The 13,929-nt window shown below is 33.8% G+C and overlaps 1 protein-coding gene across 5 annotated transcripts in view; it reads right to left on the bottom strand.

Moving 5' to 3' along the window:
- Nucleotides 1–13,929, bottom strand: part of LOC140439553 (sodium-independent sulfate anion transporter) — a 210,724-nt gene that overhangs the window by 3,904 nt on the left and 192,891 nt on the right. For 4 of the 5 annotated variants that reach the window (XM_072529535.1, XM_072529533.1, XM_072529534.1 and 1 more), the window contains exons 7-10: nt 12,718–13,020; nt 7,387–7,685; nt 3,709–3,856; nt 3,256–3,375 (exon numbers count right to left, since the gene is read on the bottom strand). In XM_072529535.1, the coding sequence (XP_072385636.1) occupies nt 3,305–3,375; nt 3,709–3,856; nt 7,387–7,685; nt 12,718–13,020 (821 nt within the window). In that variant the 3' untranslated portion in view covers nt 3,256–3,304. The remainder of the gene's footprint in view (nt 1–3,255; nt 3,376–3,708; nt 3,857–7,386; nt 7,686–12,717; nt 13,021–13,929) is intronic. The other variant, XM_072529536.1, reaches the window with a different exon arrangement.

A 13,929-nucleotide genomic window follows, 5' to 3' on the forward strand; every position in this document is an offset into this window, starting at 1 on the left:
TATCCATCGTCCATCTTGTGTTCTGGCTAAGTGTCCTGCCCAGTTCCACTTAAGTCTCGTGGTTCTTTCGATGACGTCTTGAACTCCTGATCTTTGCCTGATTTGTCGGTTTGTTATGTGGTCTCGGAGGCTCACATTCAGCATTGCACGTTCCATGGCTCGTTGTGCAACTCTTAGTTTATTCGCAGATTTCGCGTGAGTGTTAAAGTCTCTGCTCCATAAGTTTGTACAGGCAAAACACATTGGTTATAAACTTTTCGCTTGAGACACATGGGAATTGAACTTTTTAGAATATGGCTTAGTTTGCCAAATGCTGCCCATGTCAGGCCTATTCGCCTCTGTATTTCATTTGTTTGATTGTCTCTGTTTATTTTGATCTCGTGTCCCAGATATTTGTAAGTGTCTGTTTGTTGTATGGTATTATTGTCGATAGTTATATTTCCACTCATTACGAGATTTGTCATAAGTTTAGTTTTCTCAAAGTTTATCTTTAATCCTGCTCTTTCAGACAGACTTTTAAGCGAATGTAGCATAGAAACCGTATCCTGTAAGTTATCTGCGATTAATACGACATCATCTGCAAACCTCAGATGATTTAATCTTTCTCCATCTATATTGATGCCCATATCTTGCCATTGGGTGTTCTTAAATATTGACTCTAGAGCTGCCGTGAACAATTTTGGTGAAATATTGTCTCCTTGTCTTACTCCTCGACCTAAGCTGAATTTTTCTGTGTCTTCGTGTAGTCGTATACTTGATGTAGCGTTCTCGTAGATGTTTTTGATTAGTGACGTGTACCTGTAATCTATTCGGCTTTGATTTAGGGCTTTCAGTACGGTTTCAAACTCTACAGTATCAAAAGCCTTCTCGTAATCGACAAATGCAAGAACCAGTGGTATGTTGTACTCGATGCATTTTTCAATTAAGATCTTTATGGTGTGCAAATGGTCATTTGTGCCATATCCTCTCCTAAAGCCTGCCTGTTCTTTGGGCTGATAGAAATCTAGTTTAGGTGTTAGTCTCTTTGTTAAGATTTTCATAAAGAGTTTATACATATGTGTCAAGAGGCTGATGGGTCTATAATTTTCTAATTTAGTAATATCACCTTTTTTGTGTAACAAGACTATCACTGCATTGTTCCAGTCTTTAGGAATCGTACCCGCATGTAAGCATTTATTAAACAGTTCGCTTACTGATTTTAATAGAATTTCTCCTCCTGCTTTTATTGCCTCAATAACGAGTCCATCGTCACCAGGCGATCGATGGTTCTTCATTTCCTTTAAAGCTGATCTTACTTCTGACACAGTAATGGGTAAAAGTATTTCCGATCCCTGATTTATGAGAGTCTTTACTCGTGTCGGTAAATTTTCTTGTGATCTTTGGCTGGTATAGAGGTCTTTATAAAACTCTCTAGTTATTTTCAGAATGTTTTGTTTATCTGTTGTTGCCTTTCCGTCTTTATCTTCTAGCTTGTATATTTCTTTTTTACTTTGTGTGAGTTCTCTTTTCATTATCTTTAAACCTTTGTTCTTTTTTATCTGTTTGAGTAATTACATTAGTATTATATCTGCTTATATCTCTTCTAATATCCGCTGAAATTCTTTTATTTAGTTTTCTATATTCTTCTTTGTTTCCCTTTTCTTTCTCGCTTAGGTTTCGTCGTATTTCCATGAGAGCTTTTGTGTCTTTGCTAATCTTTTCACTTTTGGTGTAATTTTTCTTGCAGAATTTGAGTTGTGCGTTTCTAACCGAGTCTGTAATTAATTTATTATGATCGTCGATACTTAGAGGTTTGGGATTATTACTCTGTAAAGTTTCTGCTATATTTTTTATGTACGCTTCTGGCTGATTTGGTGAATTCCAAACTATGCGTTTGCCACTGTTTATCATCTTTGCTCTTTCTTTTTGTAGGTCAATGCTTAGTTTCATACAATTTTGAAATGTGCAGATCACATCTCCATGATTGTGACTACCCATCCAAGCTGTCATATGTCACATGTCACCTTAACATTTCCGTTAAGACCAGGAGCCATTCTCTCTTCTGATGCCAATCATAATGTAGCTTCGCCTATTTTTAAAAAAATTTAAACTGTTTGTCCTTGTTTAGTGTAGTGTAATATACAATTTTATGTTTATGACATTCTTTGATCCTTGGATAGGCCAAAATTGACGAAGTAAGTCTAAAACGTTAATCACATCAATACTTTTATCAACCATCAACTTCGAGTTTTTTATCGAAGTTAATTAATTTTTCTTCAGTTTAAAAAAAGTTTCTTGGCTTATTTCAGATGCCCCTGAAGATGCTCTAGGAAGCGAAAGTACTTGGGCAAGATCTAATTAATAAACTGTGCTCTATATCTGCCTTTTATTTGATCAAAATTCATTTGTTCGAGCATTCAACTTTATATCAAGATATTAGCCGTTTTCATTCGTGTCTCTTCTAATAGAGTTGGATAATGTAATATTATTGTATCCCATGTTCTTTCAAATTAAGGTACATATAACTATTCTTAACAAATCATTTATAGTTTTAATAAAATCAGTTGCTTAACTTATTCTTGTTTCCACAGTCATATTTTCGTAACTATACTCATTTCTATTTTTTAAACACTCCTTCATCAGCATTTTTTTCAGTAATTCTTGATGTAATCATGCAATGATTCAGTCATGAACTAAGTATATGACTTCAATAATAATATTTTACAGTGAAGATTGACCAAAAAATTAGTGTAATACGTTTGAGCAATATATTGATGATAATATTTACCATCTAGAGACCGCTCCAGAAGGATCAATGAACGCAATCCAAATTTGAACGCATGTATATAGAGCGTATTGCGTTAAATAAGCCTAATAGGGCCCACACACTTGTCACCCAATTTCGTAGATCAGAGGAGTTGTACTAAGAATTGTACAGTGTATTGTATTGTAGAAATTCAAAATTGCTTAAATTTAACTTCAGCTTATTTTGTAAATATGTCATTGTTTCAAGTTTTAAACATTCAAAAAAAACATAGTGTGTGGATGACGCATTTGCACAATTTGTTGTACAACGAACATTTAAACAATTTCATCGCAGATGTATGAGACCACTTAAAAGCAAAGAACTGTAGGTGAAAAATGCAGCTAGAAAAGTGAATTATATAAGTAGACCGAAAGATCAAGTGAAAATTTTGTATATCTCAGATAAAGTGTTGGTGCTTTCGATACAATACATAAAAGAGTTAGTATTAAGCCTTAAAAAAATATACATACACCCTAATATTCTATTCATCTGTGGGTCGGACAAAGGACAGTTTCAACATCAACAACGTGTAACAGACGACATGCTATCAAGTAGACTTTTTTTGGGCTCCGATTCTGGTTTTGTAAACTCTAAAACGATAAAAGCATGAAATGTGTTGGTCAATGTGATAAATTCATCTTTACTTATAACATATAAAACATGTGTTTCAATATAGGCACACAAATAATATAAAAGCAATAGAAAGAATATCTAGACAAGAAACAAAAATGGGTGTCCCCATTAAAAATAAAAAAACAAAAAGTATAAAAATGAGGCAGAACTAAATCAAAGCGAAACTGGTTTATGAAAGCAAACAAACTCTTAAAACGCAGAAACCCTATATAGATTTATGATTTGACAAGCAAAAGAAATTACACGAAAACAAGTAGCTGAATCAAAATATAGGAACAAATAATACAAACCTATAATTTGTTGTAAACTGTCTTCCCTGAAGTTCTCCTTGAGATTCTCATTAACTCCTAGGCAAGTGTTAATCACAGATTTTTTGAAATTCCAAAATATAACTTTTTGGTTCCTAATGTTAAGTTCATCTTGTAGAACGTTAAAACTCTGAAAACAAAAAGAAAATAGTTATAAAAATTAACCAAAGTGTATTTATTTAATGGTTTGGTTACAATATCATCATTTTTGTATAACATTAAATTTTTTTTTAAATTAAGACTTTGCTTGATGTAAATGTAACCATCCCAATGCCTGACAGGGGACGTCCTATGTAAAAATAGGACAGGTGTGAATAAGACAACCAAATATACACCCTTGGATCAACTGAGAACATGGCATGGAGGCTGCAGATATGTCATTACTGTAGATTTATCAATTGAGCAAGCAGGCTATAGGTGAAAAAGTGTTGCCTTAAGCGATGCCCCAGAGGGCTGACGAACTCTAGGGGATTATAGCGGTAGCAAGGTAGGGGTGCACTGGTTGTAACAAAAATGTGCTAAGGAGTCTGGGTGACTCTATCCAGTGTAGCAAAAGGGTGAACTCTAAAATATACCTTGATACACCAACGAACTAATATGTGGAATAACGGAAGATGGAAGGGATTAGATAGAAATACATTATGTAAAAGAAATAAATAAAGGGTAAATATGAATTTTAAAATATAGCAGAATTAAGTGTCTAGCGACTATGCAGGAGAATGACCACTTGACACTCAAAGAAGGATTCGGCCAATTTGCATGTCCTACAGAGACCGTAAGATATAAGAACTAATGACAAGAAAACCACCAAGAAATAAACAGATTAAAGATAAAAGTTGCTCTAATGAATGCTTGGGCGCCAGGAAGTTAAATGTTTTCTTCCGAGATATCTTGTATTGCTGAAATATGAAAGATAGGTACTAATTGAAATATTAAATTTTAACCACAACTTTAATAATTACCAAACTTAGGTACAGACTATTTTAAATGCTTATATACTAAACCACCACCTCTTATGTACAGTTAATTTAGCTATATTTACAGTAAAATCCCTGAATATAATTATAAAACAATTTACCCCTGATATACCCCTTAATTTCAAATCGTGACAAAAGTTATACCCAATAATAATGTATAAATAATAAATATAATTATATACTACTCACTAATAGTTTAGTTTTCGTTCAAGAATTGTTTAGGTTTTCAAGTGAAAATTCTCTGGATATGTGTGCACACGATAACCTCACAAAGAGAAATTCAAGGGAGAGTTATAACCTCATCCCTTGGTAGACAATAAATAATTAAATTAAGTTACAACGATTAATGTTTTAAGAAAATTGAAGGTATTTATTATTAATGATATATTTTTAAATTAAAAGTGGAACCAAAAGTTAAAACCTTGAAGAGGACGTAGCAAAAGTTATTTAAAATAATTGAATGAGAAACAAAAATAAAAGTAAGTTCTTCCTGCCGGTTTCCGTAGGTTGCCCTTGAAGATGATCCGGTGGAGAACTAGACTCAGGTGGTAAAAGGTACACCAAACCTGGATTCCCTGTATCAGGTACTCTTAGACAAATAAGTCAACTTAAAATTCTTCTTAAATTTCCAATAAAAACTAATGAACTTGAAACTTCTTCCCCTTGTCCTTAGTAAGTACAACCCAAAAAAACTAAAAAAGATTTCTTCCCCTGACTTGCAACTGGATTCTGGGAGTAGGCTAAAAAAAGGAACAATTGTGTTACTTCATGTTCTTTGTACGTACAAAAAGTAAGGAAAAACACAAGGTTTATCAACCTTGAAAGGCGATACAAGAAATGTCAACAAGTGACCTTAAATTGAAATAAAAACCTTAATGGTTTTCGGTAAATAGTGACCTTCGAATGGTGTGAGATTGTTTTTATAATGTATGGATATATTAAATAGATAGTTTTAACGGAAAGCATGATCTTTATATATTATAGAATAGGAAAAAAAAAGAAATATTAGCCGGTTTAAACGGTATGAAATTGAAATAAATAATTGTGTGCTTTCACTCTTGAAAGGAAATAAAAATTTGAGATAGAAATAGAATCTAATACTTATAATTTATTTAGGTATAACACATTTTCCTTAATGAAATAAGGTGAAATATGACATGTATAAAATATATGAAATACCTATCAAAGAAGAAATTAAAAATAGATCGGAATTTTACTAACAATGGCGGACGATATGAAGGATTTTTCCTTATAATTTATTTGTAATTTCATCTTACCGGCTAGGGTGATCCAACTGAAAGTATCCTCGTACAAACAACAAAATAACTCAAATGATTTCTTCTAAAACAAACAGCTCTTGACAATAAAATAAACTTAAACTCAATTCGGGAAAAAATGGCACTTCCCAGCCGCTAATACTCTGATCGAAACGATCCTTCTTCGATCACATCCAGTTGACAAGTGCCCTGTTAAGGTTCTACACGTCGTCGAGTGGATGTACTTTCAGAATCTTACCACTGGTGGCGCGGTTTAATGCCAACCTTAGAAAATAAGATTTACTGGGAGTTATTTAAATATTTAGTTTAAGAATATTTCAATATGAATTTAATTTAGAATTAAATTAAAAGATTCCAGTCACAAAAAAAAGGTAAACGATTATTTAAGTAACGGACTCGTTACATGGTGTGCCCGACAGTTTTTCAAAATAGAACTCAGGAATGAATAGCTCTTCTGAGCTCATAACTATTCTCTTCTAGCTACCTATCAGGTGACTTAACCACATAAAGTACAACAGAGGATGTCCCATTACCCAGGGCATCCAAAGTAACTTTCAGTATAAAGCCTCCTTATTCGTTATGTCCTGCGATGGGGAAGGGTGGTTGGTTATAGCTTGGGGGTCAGAGAGGTACCACTCCATTATGGAGTGTAATCGGTTTGATCTTCTGACATGTGGCTCACTGTTCCATTGGAACACACATGTTACTCGGAGCTAAGATTCTACAAAAATTGTTGTGTGTGTGTGTGTGTGTCTGTCGAAGGTAAAAGAGATAGAGAAAAAAGAAGAACCTCTTGGTTTTAAATTCTGAGAGAAAGGTATAACTTAATTTCTATTTAACCTTCGACAGAAGACGGAACTTTAAAAAGAACAACTTGTTGGCTTTTAAAGAACCACCTATATATCCAAACTATCTAATTAAAATGTCTTACTGGCATATTCTCATAGATTGCATTCATTTCAATGATAAATGACCAAAATATGGTCACCATGATTAGCTAAAAGTGATTCTCCAACAAGAGGAATTCCAAAATCTATTGACTTCTTGAATACTCAACAGTCGTATAATCAAAAATTCATCAAAACCGATTTGTAGCTTTTATAATACATGAGAGAACATTTATTACGATCAATACGGGTTCATCGAAGTTTAATTTTCAATAAAAAACATTTGCTGGAAAAATATGCAATGCACATATTTTAAAAATTTTTATTTTAGTGCTTATTTATAAAAATAGTGATCTAACTATTTTATATAGTTATAAATATTTTATATAACTAATACTGAATAAATTTGCTTATTACAAACGACAAATTTAAAATATTTTGTATATTTTAAGTTTAATATGGTATTTTCCAAAGCGCATTTTTCCGCCTTCTACTTATATACTTAAACACTAAGCTTACCTTAGCTACAGTGGCATCTACGTTGCCAATATATTCACCATCAATAATGACGGTACTATTGGCAGTTTTGCACATTTGTAGTATATTTTCCCTTAAATATTCGGAAGCGGTATAGTGCAATCCGGTTTTGAATTTGACTAAATAATACTGAGGAGATAATTCTTCAATTTCTATTTTTGGCCGAGCCGAAGAATACAGTACGAATACAATATTTACGGCGATTCCAATTAAAATGCCGTACTCCAAGTTAATCAGCAGACAGCAGACTAACGTTGTTGTAAGAGGAATAAGATCGAGTTCTGAAAAAAAAACAGAAGGAATAAAAGTAAAACTGGTGGACCCAAACAAAATAGTGGATTGCAAAATATGGCTAGTATATCATCAATTTGAAACAAAAATGAGAACTATAATTTTTTTTATTTAGCTTTACGTGTCTCGAAAGCGTAGATCACTGACACAGGTACAATTTTATTACATTACAAGAATATACAGTAACATTACAATCGATAAAGATATACATTAAATTTTGGTACAATTATTAATTATCAAATTCTAAACTACGTTTCTTCTTCTAAATTTCCAGCTAAAGCCTGGTTTCATAGAGGAAATTAATAAGGTTTTGGAATTGATTTGGCCAGCTGAGAATATTTTGAAAAATATCAACATTTGTCGGGAAATGCAAATACATACTAAATTCTTCGGCGAAAGAGCGAATATTAGTTAGTTTTTTTTTTTTTTTCGTACTTTCGTCGGTAGCTGTCGATGTACACAAATAAGCTAAAATGACTGTCAATATTAATAGCTGTTAACAGATTTCTGGCGCTGTCCGGCGGAAGAGTAACATTCGTGCATGTTTGCTAATTTAATTGTTTTTATAAGATATTCTAAATTCTGTATAATGACTACCTACTGCAATAAACGGTGGTTATTTTTTTTTTGAAAAATTACATGTATTAATTGGGAGTAAGCGGGAAGACAACTGTTTTTGTTTTTCTCAACATATATACTCAAAAAAAAAATTTCTGCAATGATTTCTGCTAAAAATAAGTGCAATACACCTTTGTATTACATACTTTTAAAATGCTTTGATATTTTAGAAGCGAGTGATAAAAACAAGTTAATTATATCGTTAATATCAGTAGAAACATAAATATCCAATACTATTTTCTCTCATGTTCTGTTATTAGCCATTCTTATAAGGTGACCTGCTCAGCGCAATCTTTGTAATTTTGCATAATTTTCTATAAACGGGTTCTTTGTTATATTGATATAACTCGTGGTTGAACCTTGGATTGACAAACGGAAGATTTAAGGTTTGTCCAATTTGCCAAAAACACAACTTAGCACGAAGAAATACGCCAGACTCCATATGAAGATTGGCGTTAGATAAAAAAGGAGCATAGCATCGTCGTCTCTGCCTTGTAAGATATATGCATAACATCGTACTTCGCTGACACTTATTATTTATATTTCTAGTATTTTGTTTATTGTTTGTCTTGAGCATAATAATGTAGTTTCTATTTGATTTCCGCATCATGGTGTCGCGGTCACGTGAATCAATATGTCGCCAGTAAGTGTCTGTTGTCAAATCTGCTAGAGGTCGCCCTAGCAGCCTTGATTCAGTAATCACAATACCTATTGCCGCTTAATGTTATTTTTTGTTCCAATTATTCTTTAATATAGTTAATCTAGTTTAATCTATCATATGCCAGTACTGAATTGTGCACTATTTCTCTATTAATCTAGGTTCTGAAATTGTTTTCTTGTGACATGTTTAAGTTAAATATCGTATTTATATGTTCCAATACGGAAATAGCTTTCAGAAAATATTATAAATTAAGAAATTGTTAACCTGTGATGTTTACCAATTGGCGCATTGAAGCAGCCAATTTGACAGTTGACTTATTTGGCCTCGATCCTGCAGTTTTTGAGTTGAAATTCTGAGGGTGATGTTGTACCCTCTGGTTGATATCAAATTGTGAGTTTTGTGTGCTTATGCAGTTAATTGTAGATAATGTTTCTCTGACCTTCTATTAACCCATTAATGTTGGTATATTGTTATGCCAGCCCTTGGCCTATGATCAAATCGCAGATGGGCGTTCAATGACTCAGATCTTCTAGAAGCAAGTATTCACTGGCGGTGCTGCTTTCTATTGTTACACACCGTTCGATGTAACGGCACTCCGACTTGTCAAACTAGTAGACGATCCGTTTGAAGGTCCGAGAATTATCTCGCTTACGCCATGATGTCTGTAGAGCAATTATATTTATTCCAAACAAGATCTGGAGATTTTTAGAGACACACAGTTTTAACACACTGTGTATATATTTATAAATTTTAATTTTGTATAGTCAGTTTTTTGATGAAATTTTATCATTGTTACTGTTACCATTATGTCATATTGGCACTTACCTTTTGTTTACCTATGATTGATCATGGTTCTTAGTGTCAAAGATTGTGCGAAAGCCGTTGCTCTGGTTGACAGGCGAAATTATGAATATGTGGCTAGAGTACTACACACTCATCGCTCTACCATCTAAAGGGTAGTGGAACGTTTTATACGAACTGGAACAAACAAGCGTAAAGCGGGAAGTGGCAGGAAGCGCAAAACTACCGCTTTAGATGATTGTTTTATACGAGTCAACGCTTTGCGAGATCGTCATTTAACAGCGGTGCAAACAAGAAATCATCTTCAAGAGGTTCGAGGCAATAATGTAAGTGTATTTATAGTTCGTCGAAGATTACACGAATGTGGTTTGCAAAGTTGCAGACCAGCAACTGGGCCCAAATTACTTCCACAGCACAGAGTGGCTAGACTACAATTTTCCAGGGAACATTTACATTGGAATTTAGGACAATGGAGTAATTTTATTTTTACGGATGAGTAGAGATACTGTCTTCACTCATCAGATGGGAGAGAACGAGTATGGCGTCGAACTGGAGAGAGATTTGCGGAGTGCGCTTTCAGTCCCCGCGTTAGCCATGAAGGGGGTTTGGTGATGGTATAGGCAGAAGTATCCCGAGAAGCGTACACTGAATTGGTATTTATTGAGGGTTCGTTGACTGCACACCGGTATATTGAGGAAATTTTAGCGAATCACGGCCTTTTATCAATATATCGACCATGATTTTCTATTAATGCAAGATAATGTGCGACCCCACTCTGCAATGTGTGTCACGCAATATTTAGAGGAAGTTGGTATTAATAAAATGAACTGGGTAGCGTGTTCGCCAGATCTGAACCCAATAGAGCACGTTTGGGACATGCTTAGAGGTCGCGACATGCTTAGAAATATTAGAGGTCGCGAAATCGCACCAGCCTCAATTAACGAACTTCGCTCTAGAAGAGGAATATCAAAACATCCAGCAAGATGATATTCGCAACCTCATAGACAGCATGAGTAGACGTGTACAGACAGTTATAGAGGCTAGGGGAGGCAATAAAAAGTATTAAATTTTTTTTAGTAGTTTTTCTTTCGTTATTTGCATACTTAGGTTGTTACATTTAAGTTGTTTTTTTTATGTTATTGTCTATATGTAGTTTTATATCATTGTTCATTAAAACCAAGATCATGTCGTCCAAGTTAGGATCAAAAACCACCTTTCGATTAACCCTGTATAATAAGTTAAATACAAAATTTTATTAAAAAACTCACTATACTAAATTACAATTTATAAATTTTTACACAGTGTGCTAAAAAATCATCAAAATAGGGCTAAAAATAAAAAAAACTGAAATACTTTGAATTTGACCAAAATTTGGTTGCTGCATTCTGTTGATGGATTTGCTAATATTCGTCTTCATTAAGTTAAACGATGCATGTTTCTTTCATGGCTATTGATGCTTCTTTCCATTATGCTCTTTGTTCGTTATCACAGATATGTTTGCATATCTGAGATCTGCCAAAGTCACTGTTTTTGATGTGTGATTCATGCTCATTTATCCTAAGAGTTAGTGATCTTAAGGTTTCTCCCACATAAAAATTGTTGAATTCACAAGTTATTTTGCAAATGCAGTTCTTTGATCTGTCATGTATGTTGTTTGGTTTGGTTTTGGATAGAATAGATATCGGTGTGTTGGTTGATTTGAACGTTGTTGTAATATTGTACTTTTTTCCCACCCTTTTTAATTTTTCGGATAAGCCCTTTCCATTATTAAGTGAATTATTAGGGTGTATGAATTATATTTTTGTGAATTCTCACAACAACTTTTTGTTCGTGTTTACAATGTTTTGAATTGTTTATAAGGAGTTTAAATCTTTAATATCCGCTATAAAAAAATGATCAGCGGAGTCTAAACGTGGTGGTTTCTAAATTTTCAACATTATGCACAAGAAAGACAGTAAACACATCAACTTGGAAGAGATTAGTCATAGATAAGGGCAATTAATTCGTAAGAAAATTTTCTCTTTCCTGCAAATTTTAGACCAACAATTAGTATGACAATGAATTATACAAGAAGAATGTCGCATTGGTTAAATTCTGATCCGAAAATAAACTAACTTTAAAAATTTAACATAAACTTCCTTAGTAATATTAATATGATTTTAAGAAGAATGCAACCAATTTTCCATTTTGAACACAACCGATTTGTTATAACGGAGGATATATCATTCGCCACATATTAGGCCACTTTAAAAATCTGAAACCAAAGAAAAATCAGTGGAATCAACTACATCTGAAAGAGCTAACAAATGAATGGCAAATACTATCCCCATCTTGACAAGCTCTATCAAAAAATTATGGAGAAAGGGCTTGGTTTGTGAACGAAATCTCTCATCCCACAATGCACCCTCTCACAAAAACCTTCGGCAGTAAAAAAATTGAGTGATTTGAGGTATGAATTACTGGAACATTTCTCCAGTCGCCAGATTTGGCGATTCCTTCTGTCTTAAATCCATTTCCAAAAGCTTAAGAGATATGTGAATGGAAAATGTTTTGGGCCAAACAAAAAACAAATGTGTCCGAAATCGTTCCACCAGCGAGATGCTTGGAAATTGGGCATTCATTCATCAAGGTATACTTGTGCTTGTCACTGTTTCGTTGGCAGGATTTGCTTCAAAAATGTTGTTAAGACGGGTACTTTTAAAATCTATGCAACGAAACTTCATCATAATTGGCGTTTGCTATATTTAGTGGCAGGCTGGATTCACTAATGTTCCTGACCGAAATTGAATATTGTCGATGACCGTATTCGTTCGCAGTGATGCCTTTCTCGAAAAGTAGCTTTACGCAGTGATGCCTACTTATGTTTTAACTGTCAAGAGTATTTTGTAAGAAAAAATATAAAAACCGTAATAATAATTGAATCTTAAGATAAAAATACTTACTTTTTGATTTCCACAACAGTGAAAAGGCAGCAAAATCACACAGATAGTACATAGCTACCATTATAACACCAGCTAATGTACTCTTTGGAATGTATTGAAAAGTAGAGGTCAAAAATCCGAGAGCGAGTAGTACCATGATACCTGTAATGATTCCACATGTTGGAGTCTTTGCACCAGATGCGTTATTTACTGCTGTTCTCGTAAAGGAACCTGTTACGGGCATTGATTGAATTAACGAGCCCATGATGTTGCAGATTCCCAGAGCTAACATTTCTTGGGTGGCGTCTAAAGATCTACCCTTGGCTAAAATAAAGCATACATTATAATATCAATGATTTTATTATGTTAATAGGTATATATGAATGCAGCTATAAAATTTTGGGATATATCAATACTAGTGTTGGAACATGAAATCAAATCTCAGTATAATGAGGTCTGGCATTTTAGTGTATCGGTGACTTTAAGTTCTCCGTTACATTGGAGGCACAGTTCGTCTTGCGCATTTCTGGTCATATTTGAAAATATAGACTGTTGTATCTGTCTTATCGAGTCTGTAGTTTTCTCTTTTAACTGCTGTATTGTCAATGGATGGTTGTATAGGAAACCCATAGTTTTAGCTTACTCCAAATAAATGCTTCCACAGAAAAATCTGTGAAATTTGAAGGCACACTGTTTTCAAATGTATCTCACAGAAAGATTTTAGTTGCCAGTGCTGTGTGATATATTGCCCTTTCTTGCTGAAAGAACTGACTAGTTGATCTGCAAAACCTCCGAAGTTCACAACAAGAGATAAGAAAACTTGAGTAATAGGTTTTTCTTAACGAGGCAAGACACAATAATACCTCGGCCAGAAACTGCGTTACTAGAACTTCTGACTAGGTTATATCAGTTTTTCACTATGAAACGGAATTTCTTGCAGCCCTTTTGGGCGTTGGTAACCTAAAAATCTATCGCTACGAGTACCTATTGTAAATAGGTTGTTAATATGTAATTTTACTGCTTTCCGCGATAGTTCCATCAAGATCTTAGCAGTTTTCAGATTAAAGACTGAAAGCTTATTGGGTTATAATCAGGGTTATTTGAAATTGAAACAAATTAACATATCCTTATGATGATTTTTTTATGACTTTCGACGTTAAGACACCTATATACTCGCTTTGTCATTTGATAGTAAAGCTCCATCTCGGTCCATCGTTCTGTAGTTTTATGAAT

Source organism: Diabrotica undecimpunctata, chromosome 4 (assembly GCF_040954645.1).
Source record: "Diabrotica undecimpunctata isolate CICGRU chromosome 4, icDiaUnde3, whole genome shotgun sequence".
NCBI lineage: Eukaryota > Metazoa > Arthropoda > Insecta > Coleoptera > Chrysomelidae > Diabrotica > Diabrotica undecimpunctata.